At 39.5% G+C, this 24,985-nt stretch overlaps 1 protein-coding gene across 3 annotated transcripts in view; it reads left to right on the top strand.

Moving 5' to 3' along the window:
• RNGTT (RNA guanylyltransferase and 5'-phosphatase) overlaps positions 1–24,985 on the top strand; it is a 192,381-nt gene that overhangs the window by 149,290 nt on the left and 18,106 nt on the right. For 2 of the 3 annotated variants that reach the window (XM_075087261.1, XM_075087262.1), the window contains one exon: positions 7,789–7,855. The exons of the other annotated variant lie outside the window; for it this stretch is intronic. In XM_075087261.1, coding sequence (XP_074943362.1) covers positions 7,789–7,855 — 67 coding nt within the window. The remainder of the gene's footprint in view (positions 1–7,788; positions 7,856–24,985) is intronic. 3 annotated transcript variants of the gene reach the window in all.

Here is a 24,985-nt window from a genome sequence, read left to right as displayed (position 1 = left end):
ATCCCATTGTCTCTTCAGTGGAATTGGTATCCCTGTTTAATCATATCTGCTAGGGCAAAATCCCTTCCAGGCAGACACCCAAGGGTATTTCAGGTATCAGTCCACTGTTCAGATCAACCAGGAAAGCCCTGTGTGACCTGGAGAGAGTTATTTCAGGTGGGCAGATCCTGCTGTGGTCTTTTCTCCTTTGTCCTTCACTGAAAGTGGCCAATTCCATCTGCACCATCATTAGAAGTACAGACAGATACGCACAGCCATCAAGCTGAGTTTTGGAAGTTTCTGCAGTCTTGCATGCACTCAAATAGTTTTCTAGTTATCTGATACAACAATGAAGTTTTATTCCATCTAGCAGAGCTTCGGTGGCAGGCTGTAGCACTTTTCGAGCTCTTAAAAACAAACCTAAACTCAGCTAGAGTCAGGCTTTTTGGTGGTTACAAGAGCTGGTGATGAAGGGCGGGCTGCGGATATTGTCTGCCTGGACTTCAGCAAAGCCTTTGACACTGTCTCCCACAGCATCCTCCTAGAGAAGCTGATGGTTCATGACTTAGACAGGTGTACTCTTCACTGGTAAAAAACTGGCTGGATGGCTGAGCCCAGAGAGTTGTGGTGAATGGAGTTAAATGGAGTTGGTGGCCAGTCAGCAGCGGTGTGCCCCAGAGCTTGGTTTTGGGGCCAGCCTTGTTTAATATGTTTATCAATGATCTGGACAGGGGGATTGAGTGCACCCTCTGTAAGGTTGCAGATGACACCAAATTGGGCAGGAATGTTGATCTGCTTGAGGGTAGGAGGACTCTGCAGAGGGATCTGGACAGGCTGGATTGATGGGCTGAGGTCAATTTTATGAGGTTTAGCAAGGCTCAGTGTCAGGTCCTGCACTTGCGTCACAACAACCCCATGCAACGCTACAGGCTTGGGGAAGAGTGGCTGGAGAGCTGCGGGGAGGAAAAGGACCTGGGGGTGTTGGTTGACAGCTGGCTGAACATGAGCCAGCAGTGTGCCCAGGTGGCCAAGAAGGCCAACAGCATCCTGGCTTGTATCAGGAATAGTGTGGCCAGCAGGAGCAGGGAGGTGCCCCTGTACTGGGCACTGGTGAGGCTGCACCTCAGATACTGTGTTGTTTTGGGCCCCTCACTACAAGAAGGACATTGAGGTGCTTGAGCGTGTCGAGAGAAGAGTAACAAAGCTGGTGAAGGGTCTGGAGAGCAAGTCTTCTGAGGAGACGTTGAGGGAATGGGGCTTGTTTAGCCTGGAGAAGAGGAGGCTGAGGGGAGACCTCCATTCTTCACAGCTACCTGAGAGGAGGTTGTAGTGAGGTGGGTGTCAGTCTCTCCTCCCAGGTCACTGGTGATAGGATGAGAGGAAATGGCATCAAGTTGCACCAGGGGAGGTTTAGATTGGATATTAGGAAAAATTTCTTCACTGAAAGAGTGGTCAGGTGTTGGAACAGGCTGCCCAGAGAGGTGGTTGGGTCACCATCCCTGGAGGTATTCAGAAAGCATGCAGGTGTGGCACTTCAGGACATGATTTGGGAAGCACGGTAGTGTTGGTTTGATGGTTGGACTTGATGATCTTAGAGGTCTTTTGCAACCTTAACGATTCTATGATTCTATTCTGTGATTCTGTAACACCAGCAATACAGAATCCAGTGACTTGATTTATGTGGAGTGATGAACTAGTGTTCAACCATGATGTATGTCAAGCTAAATTTTAGGATTGCCTAATACAGATACTGTAAGATACTATTGATAAACTGTCATCAGTTCTGGGATTTTGGTGAGCATTCTTTTGGAAATTTAAGGACGAAGTTATGTTTTCTGATTCACAGGGCTAGTTAATAACTGAAACATTGGTGTATACAGCTCTGCATGCCTATCATTGCTTGCTTCAAGGCAGCTTTCATCCTGAAAAAGACAGACGACTCAAGCCCATATGCTGGTTCATTGGTCATCATTTTCCTTCACACATTCCACCTTTCTACTGCCAATTACCTTATCTCTCTTTAGTCCTTCTACTGCACACACTGCATTTTTCACCCCATACTGCCTGCTTTGCAAGCCTGTCTGACCTCTGCTGTTGGCTAGAGCTGCAAGTCTGTCTGTGTTCCTGCACGATATGCCACCGGCCTTGCAACAGAGCAAGCGCAGGAGCTGCTGTCTCGCACAGGAGCAAGTTACTGCGTTCACCTAATCTGCAGTAACTTGTTCCTGTGAGAGGTAGCGTCTCCTGGCTCCACCCTGCTCCGTTATTTCTCTGCATGCTCCTTTCTGGAAACCTCCTTCCATAATCTGCACAGCAGCACAAGGATACATATAGCCCAGAGGGAAACTGGTTTGTGCATGACTGATCAGAAGTTAACGTTTTCAGCTTTGCACTTTGCATGACCCTGATAAATAGCACAAGACGACTTTCAGGGGAGCCCTTGGAGTTTGAAGGGGTCAGCGTTTGGGGTTCAGATCAAGCTGAAATGGTGTCTTCAAGGCATACCTCCCAACAAGACATGGAGGAACTATTGGATGCGTACTTTCTGCCTTCACAAAGTACAACTTAATGGCTGGAGCATTGGTGTGTCAGTGGGCTGTGCCTGAATCTTTGAAATACCCACCTTCATCTTACCAAACAGCTCTTAGAGAGTAACTGGGAACTGACCAAGTGTGGAGAAGAGTAAGTGATCAGGCTTCTTTAAAATGTGCTGCCCTCTAAAGTCCATATCCAAGGGTCGCTCTACTTCCCATGGCCAAAGGTGGTAGGAAGGGGACGATGGTACTGGGACTGTTCCAGCCCTCAAAGCAAGGTCAGCTGTGCTTGGGGAGGGTGAGCTCTGTGGTAAATCAGTCCTTCCTGCTCCCATAGCACCAGTCTTCTCCAGCCCAGAGCTCTGCTCCAGTGCTTTCCAACCCAGAGGGCTGCTTTGTCACTCCTTTATACCTCTCATCTCTCTCATGTTCCACGTTCCCAGCCAGCTCACTCCTCCTTATTCCAAGTATCCTTTCACCCAAGCCCTTAATTCTACCCTATATTTATGTGCATTTACACCCCTCACATCGCTGTTGCCACTATTTTTTTCCCAGACCTCTGTGCCTGACCATGCCCACTCCAGCAGTCAGCTTCCCCCACAGGCATGCAGTGCCTGGCTCCTGCAGCTTGTATTTAGAAAACCCAAGTATGTTTTGCATCCCAGAAAAGGCCAAATCTAGGATTCTGAAGGGAGAAAATAGTGTATTTTGTGATAACTATGTGACAGCATTTTCTCAGTACTGGGAAGGCCTTTAAAACCTTGATATTGTATTGGTAAAAGTCAGAAATGGTTCATCCTGATACTTTTCAGGGTTTTTTTATGCTGTTTGCCTGGAACATAACGCTACAGCCTGAATAGGCATGTCAGGCTAGAAGTCTGTTCACGTGGATATATAGGACAGGAGTAGGGGGTGTGTAACTTTATGTAGGGACAGCACATCTTAAAGAACCACTGCTTCTTGGAGTGGTTTCTTCTGCTTACAGAAGAAAATGGTAATTGTGTTGATAATGTATTGAATGGAAGAGATTACAAATAAAATACACATCAATCTGTGAGCTAATATGATCAGTTGAGGAAACTTTGTATATTGCTGCATATTTTCCAGTAGAAGTAAATATATGTACTGAAGTGCCAGTAGGCATTTGCATTTTTGACAATTGTTTCTCATCATTTTAAGGTAATTATTTGAAAGTGAAATTCAAAGATGATAATTGTGCTGTGAAACTGTCACTGCTAGTATCGATTTTCATAGGCTGGTATTGATTTTGGCCAATTACAGGTGATGCCCAGCAGTTAGCAGGGTTAGGTGTTGAGTACTGTTGATGGTGTTTTGAGAACAGAATTGTGCAAATGAGAAATTAGGTAAGAAATAGAAGACTGACATTTTAAAAGAGGGCATTGGAATAAGGAAACATGTAAGTGCTTATAACCAAACCTGCCTACCTCTGGAAAGTCTTCAAAGGCAAAGGGTAATTAGTTGAGAGTGTTAGAATATGTGTATCAGTTTAGACACGGTGAAGTTTAGGTAGTTTAAAAATACAGCCTGGTGTTGTGGTAAAGAGGAGCTATAACAATGATTACGTATAATTTAAACTTTGATAAGTGAGGAGTACGTCTTAATGGTAATCTAGAGATCTGTCATGCTGAGTTCCCATGGTTGAGATGGCAATTGTCATGTATTCCTCCATCTCACCTCTCTCCTCGATGGCACATCTCTTTTTTTAATACTGCCACTGGTGACTACTGAGGGAGCGGTAACACTCTTGCAGTAGCTTGGCCTATCCAGAGCCTCAGCAGTGGCTCTTGCTGCAGTTTGCTTACCTCTCCAGAGCCTTCTGTGTGAGCTCAGTCTCTCAAATATGGAGATTACGCTGATACCATAGAGTCATAGAATAGTTTGGGTTGGGAGGGGCCTTAAAGGTCATCTAGTCCAACCCTGCTGCAGTGGACAGGGATGCCTTCCATTAGACCAAGTTGTTCAAAGCCCCATCCAATCTGGCCTTGAACACCTCCAGGGATGGGGCATCCACAGCTTCTCTGGGCAGCCTGTTCCAGTGCCTCACCACCCTCAGAGTGAAGAATTTCTTCCTTATATCTAATCTAAATCTGTCTTCTTTCAGTTTAAAACCATTACCTCTCATCCTATCACTACGCTCACTGAAAAGGAGTCCCTCCCTGTCTTTCCTGTAGGCCCTCTTCAGGTGCTGGAAGGCCACAATAAGGTCTCCCCAGAGCCTTCTCCTCTTTAGGCTGAACAACCCCAACCCTCTCAGCCTGTCCTTATACGGGAGGTGCTCCAGCCCTTAGATCATCTTTGTGGCCCTCCTCTGGACCTGCTCAAGCAGAACTCCAGGTGGGATCTCACCAGAGAAGAGTAAAGGGACAGAATCGCCTCCGTCAACCGGCTGGCCACGCTTCTTTCGATGCCGCCCAGGATATGGTTGGCCTTCTGGGCTGCAGGTGGGCATTGCTGGGTCACATCCAGCTTTTCATCCATTGATACGCTGAAGTCGTCCTCCCCAGGGCTGCTCTGAAAGAGAGCTCAAGAAAGACCTTGAATTAAAAGTTTGTATTAGTCATGAGATTTGGGTTTATTTTAATTGTTCAGACCATTTAGGGGTATTAAGAACAAGTATTTCGGGGCATTAAATTCTGATTATATTGGGATGTTCATTTTGACCTAATTGAGTGCTCGTATGGAAAACTGACTGGCTTTGTATGTTGATGGTATAATTTTGAACTTCAGAACTGGAGAGGAATCTTGAAAACTAAAGAAATAAAGAATGCAACCTTTTATTTAAGCAAGAGAGTTACAAATAACTCTCCATTCGCTAAAAATTTTCCTGACATTGCATTGAATTAGCATTGCCTTTTTGAAGCGACTTGTGAATATGAGTAAAAGAAGTAAAATACTTGCCAGCCAAGGCAGTGAAAGGTGAATAAATAGTAATAAGCTCGTATTTCTGTGTCAGTATCAGTCTTACTAAGGCAGGCAATTCTTGCAGTACCTTTGCAGGTTTTGGGCGCACATCAGTGATAGCAAGTTAAATGGTGTAAACTGCTGCGTGGTCTTCTGGAGAGATTAATTTTAAGGTTCCCTAGATGTTTGCCATTCTAAAGGCGCAGATTTTTAATGGTCCTACATTTCTATCCAGTAAAGAAAGCAATGTGAAGAAGAATAACCACATGGGAATAATCACACTGTATGTCTTCTCTTTTTTAAGGTCCCTTACTAGAAATACACCTAGTAGATTTGTTTTTCTTCTTCTCTGCCTTACAGAAATTATGTGCAGTTCTTTTTAAGAATACCTTTTTGTTTTTAACTTTAAGGTGCCCGGCTGTCAAATGGGGTGACATATTCTGAATCCTTTTTACAGATTCTCTTTTAACCTTTTCTGCTAATTACGTCCCATATGTTCCTTTACATTTAGAAAACCCTTAAGTATTTTCAGAGTTTGCTCTACAGTCCTAGGAGGAGATCTGATCAACACGTTGGCTTTCAGCTCTGAAGACCTGCATTCTGAATGAATTTGACTTACCGTGACTGAAAATGAGTTTGGCATGCTCATCCTGACTTCTGATGTTAGTAGTCCAGAAGCATTGGAAAACAGAGCCCAACTTTCTGACAGAGTCAGGCACACTGATGGGCAAAGGGAGGAAGCCATTTGCCTGTCTGTACTGTGACTGATCTGCTCTATTCCTTACTGGTCTTTCCTTTCTTTGGGCATTTCTGTCAATGCCCAGGAAATTTTTGTATGCAGAATCTAATTACATAATGATTTTTGAAGATGCTGTACAGCTTAACACCACTTCTTACTTTTGTTTTGTATACGTGAATATTTCAATTTTGCCTTTTTGCCAAGTTCTACCAATTCCCACTGTTGGTGAACCAGTTTAAAGTCACATATATCATATTCTTGTCAAAACTGGGAATAATCAAAATCATGCATACATTGTGTGAACTGAAAGTCAAAACAATTTTTTACTGCTGTCTAAGCTTTTGTTTTCTTTTGTTTATGAAAATAGGCCTGGAGGTGGTGAGATATTAGTTAGAAAATGACAACCAGTTCATATACAGAAAAAGATGTATCTCACTTTGAATTAAAGCATATGAAGTATATAAAGAAAGAGACATCTTGGTGTGTCAGACTTAAGCAGAATGATGCCTATATTCCTACTTACTTTCTGGTTATTTCTAGTTAGGGGGAAATTCAATCCATATGTGAGGCCTTATTGCTAATGGGAATGGGATACAAAATTGAAGGAAAATACAAAACAGCAAACACTTTATGGAAATTTGAAGTTGCTGAAGAATATGGTAGGTTTTGAATGTCCCATTTAGTCAAAACAGAAACTCTTTCAGTGGTCTGTCGTCGAAGAGTTGTTCTTATGGGGGTCTGTACTGCAGTGTAATGCTTTTGGAGCCTCTGAAGTGGAGGGGATGACCACTGGGCCTTTGCTTAGCAAAGAGGAACAAACACCGTGGTTGTCCAGTTAGGACAATATAATGCCCTCCTAATGTTTTCACTGGCCAGTGATGTTCTTGTCTGCTTGTTGATAGCAGTAGCACCCTAATGCTCCTCCAGGATTGGGAGTTTGTGTAGTAATAACATTGACTTTCACACTGTCTGCAGAAATCAAACTAAGTACTTTCCAGAAGTACCAAGTCATTTGAGTTAACTTACCCCACTGTCCCTCTGGGTCTTGGTGATGTACACCGCAAATTTATAAAGAGTTGAAGAGAACAGCAGGCACAAACTGCATCTGGGACTCTTTTTATTTAGGAAGCCATTAGACAATATTGCAGAGATTCTCTATTATTTCTGTACTTGCAGTGATGTCATTTTTCTCTTACTGTGCATACTTGTATTTGCCCTAATCTGTTTTAACTTAGGCCTGGTGCTCTGAATGTGTGTTTAGTAGTCTTTTTTCCTTGGTGTCCCATGGTCTCTAATGGTCTCTAATAAATAGAGAAGGCACTGCCATTCTTACTTGTTATTCAGTGACATCCATCACAAAGAAGTCTGTGAAATGATTTTGTTGAAGAACTGCTTCCACCCTAAACACAAATTACCGGTGTGCATCCATCTTTAATGCACGTCTTGCCTTTTTTGTAGTAGTTCAAATAGAATTGTGTAATCAGCTTTGCAAAGATAGCTCTTGCTATCATAATGAAGCTTGTTACCCTGCTAGGATTCAGTGACAACTATTGGAGGTGCAAAAATCTAATGGATGTAAAGTGATATCTTAAAAGATTTTTTTCATTTTTTTAGGCTACTCACCCAGAATGTTGGTCTTCTTTATGTTGGAAACTTTGACAGACCTTTTGCACAAATTAAGGTACGGTTAATGAGTTGGCGTGGGGGAGGTGGCTATTTAAATTATTTAACTTCTGTATGATTTAAGTCTTGATTTAGAGAATTTGAAGTTATCAATACAGCTTCAGGAAAAATAATGGGAAATAGTGCTACTTTGGTAATGTTTACCATATTCTAGGTTTGCTTCTAGTTACACCTGTGTACTTGACTTGTCAAAGTTTTTTCTGTAATAGTTTTATTAATTTTAACTTTGGTCTAACTATCGGAAGGAAAATGGGGGGTTTTCTGTTCAGTTGGTTTGCGTTTTGGGTGGGGTTTTTTGTTGTTGTGGTGGTGGTTTTTTGTTTGTTTAGGTTACTTGTCAGTAACATTTTAAAACAAAGCCACTATTGGAACTCTGTAATTCTTTTAAGTGATCCTTGACAGGGAAGACACTGCAGTAAAAAGCACGGGTTGTTTTCCCAGTGTTATTAGATTTATTATGAAAGACACATACAATTGCTGGAAAATCATTTGTGTTTCATGGCTTACTCTTTCTTCTCCTTCAGTTTCACTATAATAGTTTCACATTTCTAATTGCCAGTTGCTAATTAGTTATTGTCACGTCACTTGCAAACAACAATGTTTTACAAGAATATACAGACTGATTTTAATGAGTTGCATTGGGATTTTTCTTAGGACAAAGAGATGGAAGCATTAGTATGTCAGTCATTACACTGGGCTGTGGAAATATAGTATCCGTTTTGGAATGCTGAAATGTTCCCATGTCCCAGATCATACCTGTAATTACTATATATTCTGTACTCTTGGCAGCACTGTTCCCTCCATCATGAGCCCACGCTTATGCCTCTCAGAATTTTAAAAGCCTTGATTTTGTTTTACATCAAAATGAAACTTAATTTCTAAAACTCAGATGTGTTCCTTTGCCATCCTTAATTACATTACTAAAGAACAGCATTCCCAATTGTATCTAGCTAAAACTTGCTTTTTCTAACTTAAACCTTCGTACTGTTTTAGAATTACTTTAAAAGAATAGATGCATGTTTTTCATCTTCCTTGTTCCTTTTCTCCCATCTCCCCAGTTCCTACATGTATAGAGTTGAGTTTGGCTCATAATCAAACAATTTCGATGTTTCTTGAATGAAACTTCTTGTAACACAAGGTTTCATCACAAACACTCCTGTGTATTTTTGGTGTTAACGCTTCAGAATAGTGCTTATTGAAAAGCTTTATAAAAGCTCTCTCACACATTTCTCCCCTTCCAAATGAGACCCCATTCCTGCCCTCACTTGCGCCATCCATGCCTAATAATAGGCAGCAAAATGGGGAGGTTTTCCCCATGGCTGGGAAGAGTTTGTAAGTTGATTGGGTGAATTTGAGAGAGAAGCAGCATATACTGTACTCGTTTTCAGCCATTTGCAGTTAGCAGTGGTATTCCTCCCATCACTTGCAGCCAGGGAGAGGCCTTTCTACTCACAGGACAGCTGCAAAGTAGATGCCGTGCAGGATCAAACTGCAGGACTGAGTATCGTATCGCTAGCAAATGCGTAGGGAAAGAGTGCAAAACCAGGAGAAATACAAAGTATGCAGCTGCTTTCCTGCAGTTGGCATGCAGGGCCTTCTCTGCTGGAAGTGGTGTCTGCATCCTGGTGCTTAATAGACTCAGCTGGACCTTCCTCCCTGAATGTGCCTAAGGGATTTTCTGCTAAATTTTCAACATACAAAGCCGTACTGTCACTGTGAGTTCAGGTATTATTTTATTTCTTTTAAACCTTTTGCATAATAATTAATTTTGGTTTAACCTAGGCCTTTTGTGAGGAGAAATAGTGTAGCACTATTTCTATGCAGAACTGTGGTAAGCGGTCATTCTCTATTCCTGACTTTATCTTCTCTTTCACATTACCCCAATCTTGTATCTTCCAAGCTACAAACACTTAATCTACTTAACTGGTCCCTGTATCCAAACAATCAGTATCTCCAGTCAACACTATTTTTGTTCTTCATACCCTTCTGTATTCCTGCTGTTGCCTTTTTTAGGGTAGCGAATGGCACAGCATTCAAGATATGGGCACTATCACTTTCTCTTCTGTTTGCTGTTCTTACCTTATATATGGTACAATACTTGATAAATATCTGATAGATATTTGAGTGTAGAATCATAGAATCATTCAGGTTGCAAAAGACCTCTAAGATCATCAAGTCCAACCATCAAACCAATACTACCGTGCTTCCTGAACCATGCCCTGAAGTGCCACACTTAGAAGTTTTTTTGAACACCTCCAGGGATGGTGACTCAACCACCTCTCTGGGCAGCCTGTTCCAGTTCCTGACCACTCTTTCAGTACAGAAATTTTTCCTAATATCCAATCTAAACCTCCCCTGATGCCACTTGAAGTTATTTCCTCTCGTCCTATCACTAGTGACTTGGGAGAAGAGACCAACACCCACCTCACTACAACCTCCTTTCAGGTAGTTGTAGAGAGTGGTAAGGTCTCCCCTCAGCCTCCTCCAGGCAAAACTCCTCCAGTTCCCTCAACCTCTCATCATATTAGACTTTTTGGTAATGTATTGCTGGTGCAGTCTCATCCTAAATGTTTTGTTTGCCACAGAACAGGTAATGTGGCTATTCAGAATAACTTTCATTTACTGCCTAGGAAAAACAAAGATGCTTATCCGCTAAACTACTGTAGATTACATAGACATGTTTGAATAGGCTAATTCCACAAGCTGTACTCTGTAAAACGTAACTTTTATTTTTGGAGCTATAGGCATATAGATGCACATATATTTGCACACTGCTTTGCTTTGTTTCTGATGCAAAGGTAACCCTGAAGTGGTAAGCTGATTTGTCTCGGGGTCATCTCTTCTGTGCATGTATTATTAGCTGCAACAGGGAAGTGGTGTACACTTAACAAAAACAATAAGCTTTTTTTAAATTGAGGCTCTTATCTGATTGCTTGGAGATTCTAGAATGATGTTGGCTGCATGACAGCAAGAGGAACTGGTGTAGAGTGATGGGATTGCAACATTGCAGCTTCATACAGATCTTCAGCACCAAAAATGGGGAGTAATAATTCACATTGAGAGTTGGCTCTGAGAAAAGAAATTTATGTACTCTGGAGATACACAGTGGTCTTTTGTAACTGTTGACACAAGTTTCATTCATTCTTATCCCAGCAGTTCTTCAGGTCTTCCATATGCAGTTGCTAATGATTCCACCAGTTAAAAGGCCTGTGAACCACACTTGGTCCTGGAACATATATAAGGCAGAGTCTTTGTAACCTTTTTAGTTCAGATGTGCTTTTGCTCACTGTGTGATGGATTGGTCTCTCTCGTTATATAAATTACCCACTCATGTTCATTTGCAAACATCCCAAGTATTATGTATTCTATCAAGATATGGCATTTCTTGCCAAATGTGTGCATTAAGGAATGCCCCAAACCACTACACTCCTCCGTTGGTGTAGATTTATTACTTAAAGTGAACCATTATTATACAGCAGTACTTCCAATGCATTTTAGTGCACTTTCAGTTGGACAAATAGGAGTGTTACCAGGCCTTTGAAATATTCATAGTAAACATATAAACTGCCATGCTGGTACTCATAAATTCATGTTTCAGTTTATGTACATTTACAAAACTGCAAAGAGAGAAACTCCTTATCAAAGTATCCGTTCCCAAAAGGAAGCAAGTTTGATTTTCCAGAACTGTGCAGGAGATAATTGCACCAGTGTCTTTGATGATAAGACTGTAGATGGCAAGTCTGGGAAAAGAGTTTGAAATACTAACATCTTTCTGGAGTGATTTCCCTATGTCTTTCTCCTATCAATAATTCATTAATATTTATAATGTTTCTGAGACATAGATGAACCTGTAAGGTTAACCGAAATTACCTGATCTTCCTCCTCCTGACTTGCTTTCAGTTGTATCAGTGGTAGTGCTTGGTAGATGATTGATGTCTGTACTTCATTATACAGAAGAAATGTGAAGCATTCACTCCTCAAGCTTTTGAATCCTGTATCTGGTTGCAGATAGATTAGAAGAAATGTAAAAACGAGTGTTTTTCTGGCTAGAGGGATCTGCCTGGAACTTTTCTTTCCCAATAATGTGCCAGTTCATAGATATTGCAAGATTTTGTATGTTGCTACTTTGAACAGAGTTCATGAAACAAAACTTTCAAGTTACTGCATAGTGTTCGTGATTGCTCTTGTTCTAGGGTAATATTCAGTGAGTTTCAATTAAGTTCAGTGGCTTATAAAAATGATGGCTATTTCAGTTAGCTGCTGAGAGTACTAAGTTAATTAACGATTTGAAAGTCAAATTCACCATGGCATTGAACTTGCATTTTATTTCCAGGGGACTGTTCTTTAAGGTTATATTGAAGGAATCTATTTCACAGAGGGTAATTCCTCTTAATAATTTTATTTTGTTTCTAAATGAAATTATTCTAAATTATTGTTTAATTCTAGTGTCTGTTCAAATGTGTTGTAGAACGCTTTCACCATAAATGTTTCCTTTCTGTATCTTTTCCCATTTAAGTAGCTATGGTAGTAGTAGTAGTTACTGTCATATACTTCTGCATTCATTCAAATAGCTTCAGAGCAATTCAGTGCTTTGCAGCTTTCTTTGGATCTTAACTGGTTGTATTTATTAAATATCTTTTGGAAACTGGGTGAAACAAAAAGGGCTTCTGTAAGTGACAATCTTGATCAGCCAGATAAGGTATTGACATCAGCTGGAATTAACTGGCAAACTGTCTTAAACGTATTTACATTTAATATTGTTAGTATTCTTTTACTAACAAGGAAGTGATTAAAGCAAAAAATTCATCATAGAAATTTTGTGTTTATTAGAAATAACTAATTCCATTGTTCCAGCATACATAATAGGCACCCGATGGAAGGGTATGTTATGGGGGTTTTAACCTGTTTACAGAACAAGAAGTCTTCATAACATGTATGACACATTGTTTTTAAAACAGAGATTTGATCAATATAGATTAGAATGAAAACTTAGCTACACTAGATTCAGTAATTATATCTATAAAGAAAATTATATAGCTTATTGAATTTATTAGGTTTGAAAGTTTTTGCAGTTCAGTTCCTAGTTGCTTCTGGGATTAGGGAAAACTGTTCAGGACACTGTGTTCCCCATTATTAATCAGTAATGAAGCTTCTGGCAGTCTTTACTATTGAGCTAATAACTAGTTTCATTTTGGGCTCTTAACGCATTAAATTACCATTTAAATAAAGATTAATTACTGCTATTTTATTTTTAGTATTTTAAGGGTAGTTATTAAAAGTTTCATAATAAAAACTATTTTGTTCAAAATAGAATTGTTTGATTTAATAGAATATGAGTACAGTTATGATGAAAAGAGTATCTTGGAAATAGCAATGTGTTCTTAGTGTTTCGTTTCTACGGTAGGAGCCCAGTGGAAGGATTCTGAAAGTTTTAAGTTTGCTTTGGGGGAATTTGCGCTGTAGTTACAGCAGTCTTGCTGTCAAGGACAGGCAAGGAATCAAGCTCTCTGCTTCGACCTGCAGCTCAGTAGCCGTTATCTGTGATTTTATTAAAGTTGAGAACAGTATGGCTGATTGCTGAGACAGCTAAACCTACCGCCTGCATTCCAGGACTGCAGTTTGATTCTAAGCTATTATTTGTCCAACTGGCTCATTTTCCCTTGGCAAATACACTTTTATCTTAAAACGTGATAAAGCATAGTGGAGCTCTGCCAGAGAGGCCTTGCAATGGATAATTGCCCCAGAATAATTTCTCTGATCATATCACATCAAAAGCGGTAGACCCTCTAGATAGAAATCCATCCACCTTTACCTTAAGATCCACAGGCATCTTATCAGCAACTCAGAGAATTTACTGTGATGTTACCAAGAGCTGAAACATCTTCAACATAGCTACTTTGCCTTCCTCCAGACATGGAGACTGAACTGATGTCTGAGAACCAGCCTCTGAGGTCTAGCCTCATTCGTGATTCCTTCAGCTTTATCAGACATCTGTAGATGATTACTGAAGTGATTGGCCACAATTTATAAACCAATCTTTTCCTGAAAGAAGATGGCAAAGGCATGAACTGGTGAACTTTCTGCTTTCAGGAGCTTGTTTCTTAAACTAGGATAAGCTGCTGATTTCTTGACTGAAGCTGGCATGTTTTTCTGCCCTGAGTGACAGCGGCTTCTACTACCAATTAGTGGTCCCAAAGCCAGGTGGACTGCTGCTCTTGAATCACAGAGGACAGATATGGAGCACCTTGTTAGGGTACAGCTCTTGAGACTACTCCAAATTTAGGAAGAGTGTTAGTCCAACTTTCCCCATACACTCAGTTGGTGTCCTGACAGAGCTCCACAACAACATGGTCTGTACGGTCTTTTAGCAAAATACATGTAGAAGTTTTCCCTCTGTGCCTGTTGACAACCAGTAAGAGTATGTTGGTACCCTAATTATTTGATGCTTTGCTTACTGGACTTTCATACAATTGACAGAGGTCTTTGCATTCACTGCCGCAGCAGGAAAGGATTTCTTGTTCATCATGGTGAAGTCATAGTCTGAGTTTTGTTTCTTTTGCCTATCTCCTGTCTTATTGTTTTGTGCTGTTAGTATATTTTATGTGATGTGAAATGCCTTAGAACAAAACATAAGGATAACCTACCTTCAGTGTGAAGATATGACAAATACAGCCCTACAATCTCTGGAGTGAGACATTCCTCAGAAAGAGGAAATATAGATTTATGTGTAGGTGTTTGATTCTGGTTGTTCATGCTGAAGACAAATCATTTCAAACTCAAAGAAACACCACAGGGTTGAACAGAGGCCTGTCAAACTGGAAAAAAAAAAAAGTGATAACTTGTTTGCTTAGCTTAGCAACATAGTGTTAGGGAAGGATTATTTAATCTTCATATTAGCAGGGTTAATACAGGCAGTGAGGGGAAGAAGAAGGGGAGAAGATTATTTTAAACCGGGAAAGCAATGATAGGAGAACAAATGGATTATGCTGGACAGAAATAATTTTATTCTGCAAGCTGAAGAATACTTTTGGGAGCTACAGATCTGGATGCAGCTTCCACTAGGATCAAACACCTTTCCAGTGTTGAGAAGGAATGTGATAACTATATGATTCGGCGACTGTGAAAGAAGAAGATAAACTCAGATAATCTGAGTCCCTACATTTCATTAAACACAGTCACTCTGAATTAAAACACACAAACCGAGGATAAAGTTGTATAATATTCTACGTCTTCTGAAGTTCAAACTGTATCTTTAGGATATTGTTTCATCAACATTAATAATATATATTTCGTATTGTTAACAGTTTCTAAACAGAACTGGTGGGTGGCCCTAATTTTTTTAGGGTTTTGTGCAATGTTACAGCAGGATTTTCACATCCTCTTGCTAGATGTGGAAGCTGCACTGCGCATTGCTGGAATTGATAGTGTTGGGCTGTTGAGAAGCTGCATAAGGAAATCCTTCTCTTCCTTTTTCTTATGCTGTTTGTGTTTTGTGAAAACCACCTGTATTCATGTGTCATGCAGAAGTCAACACGTGGAAACAGTTTTAGCACCAACACTTAAAAGGTGGGGCTGATTGCCAGGTAATCTTTCAAAATAAATTTCTTAGTGGAGTGGGGTTTTAAGCTTTGTTCCTAATGTTTATTGTTACAAGATGGCGATGTGCAGCCTTTTCATGGGAAGTCATACAAAGCTGAGATAATGCCTTCCAGTGCCTCAACCTGTCCTCCTCTTCCACTCTTTCCTTTCCTCTGCACTGATTTCACGTAAAGCACTGAGTTGAATTCAGTGTCTTAGTTTTTATCTTCAGTGTGCTCACATGGTCTGGGATATATGAAAAGTTACCTGGCATTGGGGTATGGGCTGTGTTTGCCTTCCTCAGGAATGCAGGAAAGTTTTACATGAAAAATAGAGTTAATTCTCAGCAGTGAGAGGGTTTTCATGGGTCAGCCTAGGACTTGAAATGAACCTGACACACCTGGAGTGATTACACGTCTTGCAATCATCTGTCCCAAGTGCAAGGTGCCTTTCTTTGACTTTGTGTCCTAAACAATAATCCGAACATATTCCGAAACAAAATTCTGAATTTGTGACAGCAGTAACAGAAACTGAGAGGTAAAAAACTGGCCTGCCCACACGGTTTATATCTTGTAAAGAAGATGAGGGAGGTGCTAGTGAGAATTTACTGAACAAACTGCAAGTTAGAAAATGTTGTAAGGTGCTAGCAAGAAATCACCCACTGCTCATCCTAAGTTACATGTTTGTTGAGGGTAGCAAATTTAGTTCATTCTGAAAATAGGATACTTTTGAACCACTACTTTGAGGACTAATTAGGAAAAAAAAAAAGCATGTCGTAATTCTTAGTCCCTTGACTTCCTTTCATTTCTCTACATCTTGACATTCTTTGTTGCAGCTTTTTTTAAAAGCAATTGCTAACTCTTAAGGGCAAGGGGCCCTGACTGCCTGTGTGTTTGTATAGTCCCTAGAATATTAGAGCTCTCAGCCCTGCCTGAGAATGTTAGATACCAATAACATAAATGAATGGTAATAGATTTCATATGTGTGTCTCTATTACAGTAAATGCCAGCATACAGTAGGCATATTTACTCTCTATAGACACATTGAGGGGAAAAAAATACTTTAAAAAAAAGTTGAGCCTTGGAACTGGTGATGTAAACTGAAAAAGAATAATGACAAGGAAATCTGCATGAGCCCTGCAAAAACTGAAGCAGTGATTTTGTGTGCTGCCACAATTGCAGCCCCTAAGAACAAAATGTTAATGAGCTATAATTTATAAACTCGCTCTGTTCTGATGGATCAGATAGTCCCCGTTTTGTTTTTTTGTCATGATTATGCCTATGAATTCAGTTAAAAAATTTGTTCTTTGTAAAGCATGTGGTGTTCCATAGAAGTCCACAGAATTAGGAAGATTACCTCTGCAGTTTTCTGTTGTTGCTGCCAACAAGATAGAATAATTGGTGCTTGGTTTTGGACTGTGATTTTTTTCTTTTTTCTTTTTCTTTTTTTTTTATTTTGCAGCTTTTGTTATTTCAGCTCCTGGTAGTTGTGTTGTTTTTTTTTTTTTTTTTTTCCAAAATCAATCCAAGTTTGTTCTTGCTAAGTACAGGATAAATTAAGCCTTCAGGGTAGGTTAAAATAATAGCTAATTTATTGTAGACCTTAATTTGTTGGTATTCTTTTTTAGTTTTCTATTTACTTCTGCATTAACTGTTTAAGAAAAAAAATCTTGAAATGCTTTTAATGAGTATTGTAAAAATGAACAGATTGCAGTTTTTTAAGCCTTCCATTTCCTTGGCTTTGGAATATAAATACATCCTAGCAATAGAAAATCAGTATGATAATACCTCATTTCTCAAAAAGCTTAGAAAAACAAGTGCTGACAAAGGAACCTGTTGAAGTTTGAGAAGCAAATGCAGGGTTTGCATCAAGGACAGAACAAGCCCCTGCAGCAGCTCAGGCTGGAGCCGAGCACCTGAGGGTCGCAGAGGCAACAAGTTGAATGCAAGCCAGCCATGTGCCCTTGCGCTGGTAGAGGCCAACCATTCTCTGGGTTGTGGTAGCTACAGCATAGCCAGCATGTCAAGGAAAGTCACTGTTCTCTGATCAAGCAGTTGAGGGAGACGCCTGGAGTAACTGTGTGCTGTTTGGGACTCCCCAGCACAAAAGAAGTCACCCGACTGGAGCGATTCGTGCAGGGGTTGTGTCGTAGGGTGATGTTAAAGAACAGAGTTAAAGAAATTGGGTTTCTTTTGTCTGAAGAAGAGAAGGCAAGTGGGGGGGGGGACACGACACAAGACTAATTGCAATCTTCCATTACCTAAAGTAAGATCGCAGAAAAAGGAAAGTCAGACACTTCTCAGAGATGCAGAGGGAAGGAGAAGAGGGAAAGTTCCAGTTGGACGTAAGGAAGAAATTTTCACAGCGGGATTGGTTGGGCATGGCAGCAGGTTGCCTGGAGAGGCTGTAAAATCTCTGTCAGTGGGGATTTTCAAAGTTTAACTGGAAAAGGCTCTGAGCAACCTGATTCATACTTGACGTTAACCCATCCTGGACTGGGTGATGGCTGGAAGCCTCTTCTAACCTGAATTTTTCTGGTTCTGCGACATTTTAGAGTATAAGCACTCACCGCGCCAAAATATATATAACTACTTCTTAAGGATATATAAAACTGCATCACTTACTGTGTTTATCGGGAAATTGTACAGTTGGATGTTTCTGAGCCTCTGCTTTTACTGACTAAATAGAGCTTAATTTCAGTCCATAATATTAACATACATTATACCTGTCAGTTTTTCCTCCTTATCTATTCCTACGGCTGTGACCATAACTTGCATTATACAAGGCTTTCAATAGTTCCGTTCTTAGTATCTCTTTTTTTCTTGTTAAATGTTTACCTTTGTAAGGGGCTGGTTTTCTCATAACATCAAAAATATTAAAAGATGCATCTTTTTTTCCATTAAGAGGTAAAATTTCATTACCTTCCAGAGATCCTGTGGTCCTCTTTCCAAGAATGTAAGAATGTGCTGGTTTTCTTCATTAAAATATTTGTTTAGAAGAAGAAAGGGTTGGGTTTTTTTCCTTTGAAGTCATTCTGCAGCTATTTTCCTATAATGAGACTGTATGGATTTTTTAATGGAGTGTGTGGTATATATTGAGAATAAAGCATCTTTAGCTTAAACTAAAAACCTGTGAGCATAACTGGAACTGAAAGAAGCTGGTGTTCTCAGGAATGTCTCTAAAACTTAAGAGGTTTATAGATTATTCAGAGCCATATAACTAACTTTAAAATAATGATAGCAAAGAAGAGATCGGAAGTGGCAGCACTGGCTAGATTAGTAACAAAGATCAAGAGTAACAGGCTGGAAGAAGAGCAGCCAGTGGGTAGCTGTTGGATGTAAACAAGCCGAGGAGACTGTGTAAATGTGTGAAATGGGGTGTAACAATTGTGCATAATGGATATTAGTAAGGGAAGACAAATGCGTAAGAGTGCACAACATGAAACACCTTAGTACTGCAGAAACAAAACTGGCATATATGCTGGGAAGCCATGGTTGTGCTATCTAAAATTCATACCTTCCCTTCTCCTCCAGTCTTGTCTGCAGCTCCTGTTCCAGCAGAAGACTGACCTGTGGTGACTCCTATTTTCTAAGAGCCTCCAAAATTAATCCCTAAGACCATTCATATTTTCTTCTTCAGTTCTTTTGGTTGGAGTACTTCTGTCATCATACCTATGAGATTAAGCCAACCAGCAATTTTTTATCGCATTAGGGATGGTTGATTTGGACTTTCCTGTTTCATTTCATTTGATAAATAATGAGATTTGAAACCAGCAGTAGCTAATATATGTGCCATCAGACTTTAGTTTTCATTATTTTTGTTGTCTCAGTGTTCCTTCTTGAATCCATTTGCTGTCTTACCTTCCTTGTAATTTTCCAAATATTTACTGTTGACCCCATAAAGAAAGTATTCTGAGAAGTATAGTCATATAGAAAACTGGATTTTCAAAGTGATAAGCAGATTGTGCTTACAGTAGCTTTCCTATGCCCAGTGGTATGAAAACATACTATGATAAATGTGAGCATTAGGACATGCAGATTATGTTTCGTTAAAAGAACACATTAATAGACAAATAGTTTCTTTTCCATATTGAAGAGACAGCAAAACAAAAGGGTTAAGCTGTGTCTCTGAACCACAAAGTTATTGCTCACTACCAACTAAAAATTGCTGAGAAAGATACTAGGAATAGAGGGGTGTTTTAGCAATAAACGAGCATAGATATTACAGATACTTCTCATCTGCATTGCATTGAGCCCTCTTACTTGTCACGGCAGAATAACTGATCAGGTCATTGTAAAACTGCCAGATTTCTCGTGCTGTAGTGCAAGTTGTTTGGCTATTGTCCTCATCCTCTTTGTCACATTGTTCTTTCTGAGGCTTCAGTGTTTGAGAATGTTCTGGCTCCTGTACATGGGTGATTTGGGGCTGGCACCATCTTTTGTTTTGCTTTCTTATGTTTTACAAAAATCATCTTAGAGGATGATTTGTCCATGATAATTCTAAGCTCTTGAACACGGTAATTTGTCGCGGCAGCTGTTCCCATGTTATAACTGCATTGTCAAACCTGGTTTGGGTGTGCCTCTGCACATACAGAGTGTAATTTGTTTTGAGTAATTGAGGGTACCTTGGTGGCAACAGCTGTTTATGGGGCCAGCTCCTGTGCTTGACTGAGTCGCAACAGGGAGTGTTCTGCCTTTGATGTAGACATCCCCACGCTTAGTTTCTATAAATGCAATTGCATTTGCATTTTCTTTTGACTGGAATACAATACTCAAACAGTATAGCAGTGGCTGAAGCTTCTCAGAGTTTTAGGCAATTTAGGAAACTCATAGATAATTGTCTTCTCAGAGAAAGTAGTGTCCTAAATTTGTGTGTCTTTGTTTCCTTCAGAAATTATTCTTTTCATGTCATATTTGTTAAAGTAATTGTTATTTTTTAAGCTCTTCTGATTTTTAAAAATCTGTTCTTTGACTATTTATTCTGCATTAGACCTTTCTGCAACAGAGGCTTTTGCTGGTACTATAGGCAAATTAAATAAAGGCAGTAGAATGGATGAAAATCAGAGAGAATAGATAAAAAAAAGTTCCAAATAAAATTATAAAAATCAAACCCTATTACAAATTTATTCTAATTGAATGAGACAATAGAAAGATGTTTGGACAAAGTCTTTTAGGTCTTTTTTTAACCATTTCTTGATAGTTTGTTGTTTTAAAGTATCATGAGAATATCAGCCAAGATCAGGCTTGAGGGGGGAATAGAAATAAAATTGTTATTGTAAACTTTATGGCAGAGTATATCTAAACTTGTTAAGCTTTTTAGAGGTGGGTTACTTAGAGTCTCAACAGAACAAATGAGGTTGAACTTGATAAATGAGCTGAACTTGTAGTACCTTTGGAAATGCAGATGATAATGTCTTTAAAATAAATTACTCATGAATAAATCAAGATGTTGAAGTTGCAAAGGGCGAGAGATGGTGTAACAGGGAAATTCTTTTGCTAGGAAATTGTTTCTGAGACCTTTCTTTATAGTATATATAAAACGCATAGTGAACATCATGAATGAGAAATATTTTAAATGTCAGATAGTGATAAGATTGGAGAAAAACAGTTGAGGGCAAAAATGATCATATTGAGAGATACTGTGCTGGTTTAGGCCTAGTAAAAGGCAAATGCAGATTAAATTTAGATAAATGAAAAAGAATAGGGCCGCAAACAATAACAGAGAAGGTAGAAGAAATATCAAACTAGATAATTATGCAGGATATCAGCTTACAAAGAAAAAGGGGTTGTGGATAATATCCTGTCTAATTATAATACCTATAAAGGAGGATAGTCACACGAACTAATTTCAGCCACCATATACCCCGCAGGCTCCCAGCTTCCTGTATAGAGAGTGGAAAACAGTTGAATCCAAGGGCGAATCTGGAAACCTCTAAGAAAAGCACCTGACAGTTGCCTTGCTGGGTCTTCTAAATTGCTTTCTAGAAGTGCCAGTCTTGCTCAGTGGATTACATACCGAAACTAGCTCCTAAATTTTAAGTACCTAAAATAATGGTGCAAATACCCATCTTTCCTGTCTCTTTGGACTTTTCCAATTATGAGATCAAAGGCTGGAGTAAAACCGAATTCTATTGTACAGCTGTTTCAACAGCAAGTGAGCATTTCCAATATAGTATTCCCCACAGACAAGCATTGTGGCCTAAATGTCACTTCAGCTACAGCTAATAGATTTCCAGAGATCCATTTTTTCCACCATTTCTATCCTCCATTTCTATCCTCCATTATAATCTGTGAAACCAGATAAATCCTGCAAGCTTAGACTTGGTTAGACTTCTGATGAGAAAGTTGGTGGCTCTTACAGAAGGTTAGCAAATAAGGAGGAGGGTGGAACTGAACTAGACTGTGCTAATGAAAGGCTGGCCTGTAGGCAAAAAGGTGAGATTTCATACTAGTAAAAGTAGAAGGAATCTTATCTCCTACACAGGGAAATGATAAATAGTGTCTATACAATTCAAAGAAAGCCTTTGAATACCTAGAAAGCAGTAATCCTAGGGGAAAATGAGGTGGTACATAGACAGTAAATCAGGTAAGATTATTTCTTTTTGCATTCTTAATTTGTTCCTCTATTTGTATGATTTACAGTGAAATACTTAATTAAATTATTTTTTCATCAGATTGGCTTTCACAGTTTTCATTGCAAGGGTTACGTATACCTCTGCTTGGCAGTATTCCAGAATGATAATAGTATTTGTAAAACTTCATATCTGAGAAAGAGAAATATATACTAAAACTCAGTTGAATAATAGTGATGCAGTATCTTGTTATGTAATAGTCAACAAAACCATTATTTATTTACTTTTTGTTTGACAGTAGTAAAACCACTGCAGTTTTATCTTTCTAGCATAAAGTGAGAATACAAGTGAAGAACAACAGAGCTCAGCGGTGCTATTATATTTCAGCAAATTGAAGTTTTCAAAATGCCACTTCTGCTTCTCTCCAAAGGAAAAGAAGGTTGATTGTAGAGAAAATAGCATGTTATATCTTTGGGAAAATAGCGTAGAAAGATTTGAAAAGGAAAGATCAGAGATGTGGCAGCGTTGTTAGAACCATTGTGCAGACATTTTATTTGTATTGCTAAGAACTGTAGAAGTTTTCATTTACTGGGGAGGAAACTGTAAATATGCAATATTACTTTTTATGTTACTAACTTCATTGAGTTACTGTTTAATTGGTGTATAGAAAAATTTCTGCCAGTGACTTTACAACTGAATGCTATAATGAAATGTCACTTCTTTTCAGAAAAATGTTACTTTCCCTTGATTAGCTGAAGTATTAAATCTGTTTCAGTAAATGAATCTATTGATTTTAGCTTAATGTGTTGTAATAAAAAATATTTGAGTATGTTCTCAGTGGATTCATGAGATGCCATGCTGGATTCTGTACAGGCATTGATGTGAGATTTTTATCTATTTTTCATGCTTGAAGCAGAGAATTCAGCATTGGTACAGAAGGGAAGTAAAGACCTGGCTTCCGCTGGAGGACAGTTCTCTCCCTTAAGCTCTGCAAAAGTCATCCATGGGCTTTCTTTCACTGGATCAGCCAAGACCCTGATAGTGCCCTAAGGTGGGAGGGAATGAGGCTATAGCAAAATAGTGCTGTGAAGCCTCTTGGTCTATCTGTTCAGCCTTCTAGGTCTCAGGCAGAGTTCCAGAGGTGGTTAACACCTACCATGGTCTGCATTACCTTGGGAAGCTGCCCATTGCCTACGTATTAATGCTGCACCACACAAGAAATGAAATGCCTGATTAGTGTCATATGCTAACCTACCCAGTTGTAATTTAATAGTAATACAGACAAGTGCAACCCAGCTTCTGCTTCATTTCATTAGTGGGTCATGGTTAGCCACGCTTGATTGCTGACCATCACAGGGGCAGATTAACTAAGTGCTGGAACATTTTTTTAATACAAACACAACCTCTGAGGAAAGCTGTGGAAGAAACCTGAGGGGATGTAGGGAAGAGACTGGTCTATAGTAGAAGAAATGTAAAGGAATATGCAAAAGCAGAATTAGAGAAAAAATGGTTTTGTTCTTTTACACAATAACGCAAGATACAGTTACTGTATTTTCCTACAGCATTACATTCTCTTTCCACTGCTTACACTTTGGATGCCATTAATGCATAGAAAGAGGTTTCAGAGTAACTTAACTTCAATAGAAGGGAAAACAAAGGACATCTCTGAATAATTTAGAAGGATGTTTATAGATCAGTGAGTCAGAGGCTCTGGACTTAAAATACTGAAGTTAACACTAAAGCAAACAGACCTTGAATTACTTAATTACTAGCTTGTTAATATTTCATTCAGAACGTCAAGGAAAAAAATCTGTAATTAGTGATTAGTGCTCGTAGTTATAGCAGGAGACTACAAGCCAAGGCTTTCCATTTCAGTTCATGGATTTCCCCACTGTGTGCACTCTTGCCTGACAAATGAACTCCCTTTTACCTTGGGCTTTTCAACTGTAGAACTATGTATGTAAAACTCTTTTATCTAAACCAAGTTGGTTGGTTGGAGTTGGTTTAATGTATAAAAATACACTTCAAGATTATTGGGTAACAGGTTACAGAGTTGCCGTGCTGTTAGCTGTTTTTTCTCTGCCTTTTCTTACCCCTTTCCAGTGCTGCCTATTCTTCTAGAGAAGAGCCTTTAAGAATTTATTTTTTCCTGGCTGGAATTGCTAGTGACATCAGCTGGCTCTGGAGGGGGTTTATGATGTTACTTGTGATGCTGCTACATCATGTGAAAAGCAAAACAAATGTTTTCAGCTGTATTTGTTGGAGAACTAATGCTGTTTCAGTCCTGGGCCTCAGGTGGGGGGAGAATGGCTGCTCAAACACAGCTGTAGCACTTGAGCAGAGCACTCAAATTAGGCTCTGATTTCTGGAGAATTTAAGAATTGGCCTATGCAGAGGCCTTTGCAGGCCACAGCTTTACAACAGGGCATTTTTTTGAGAGGTCACCTGCTTAGAAAACTCAGAGACTTTCCTTGGCTTTGCTTGTCTTAGCTCTTGCAGGCTAAGTGGTTGAAGTCATTTTGTGAAATAAGAATGAAAACTAAATATCGTTGCTTGCTTGTTTTGATACTGATCTATCATACAGTAACAAAGTGTATGAGCAAAGCCATGAAAATTATGATCATGTACAGCGGGCTTTCCCAGCTTTCCTGCCTGTCAGGGCTTTGGCAGGACCAACTATCAAACCATTAATTATGTCCTGTTGTCAGCACTCAGCATTCAAAGTTGTAATTCTGTTAAGTTGATAGTAAAACAGAAACTTGGATAAAATCCTAATTGATATATCTAGAAACACTGCTGCCCGAACAGACCAAGAAAATCATAGGTTTCTCAGACCACATCTGGAAAAATGCATAAAATCATCTGAAGCCAGTTGTGACTCTTCCAAGTCCATGAATATTGTCCATTCCTCTGCCTCGTGATTACTGCGGTCTGTTGCCCCACCCCTGTCCGCTACTGTGGTGTCCTGGGAAATCTGGC

Source organism: Phalacrocorax aristotelis, chromosome 3 (genome assembly GCF_949628215.1).
Source record: "Phalacrocorax aristotelis chromosome 3, bGulAri2.1, whole genome shotgun sequence".
Taxonomy (NCBI): Eukaryota; Metazoa; Chordata; class Aves; order Suliformes; family Phalacrocoracidae; genus Phalacrocorax; species Phalacrocorax aristotelis.
Note: the sequence above shows the minus strand (reverse complement) of the source record. Positions and strands in the feature narration are given on the sequence as shown.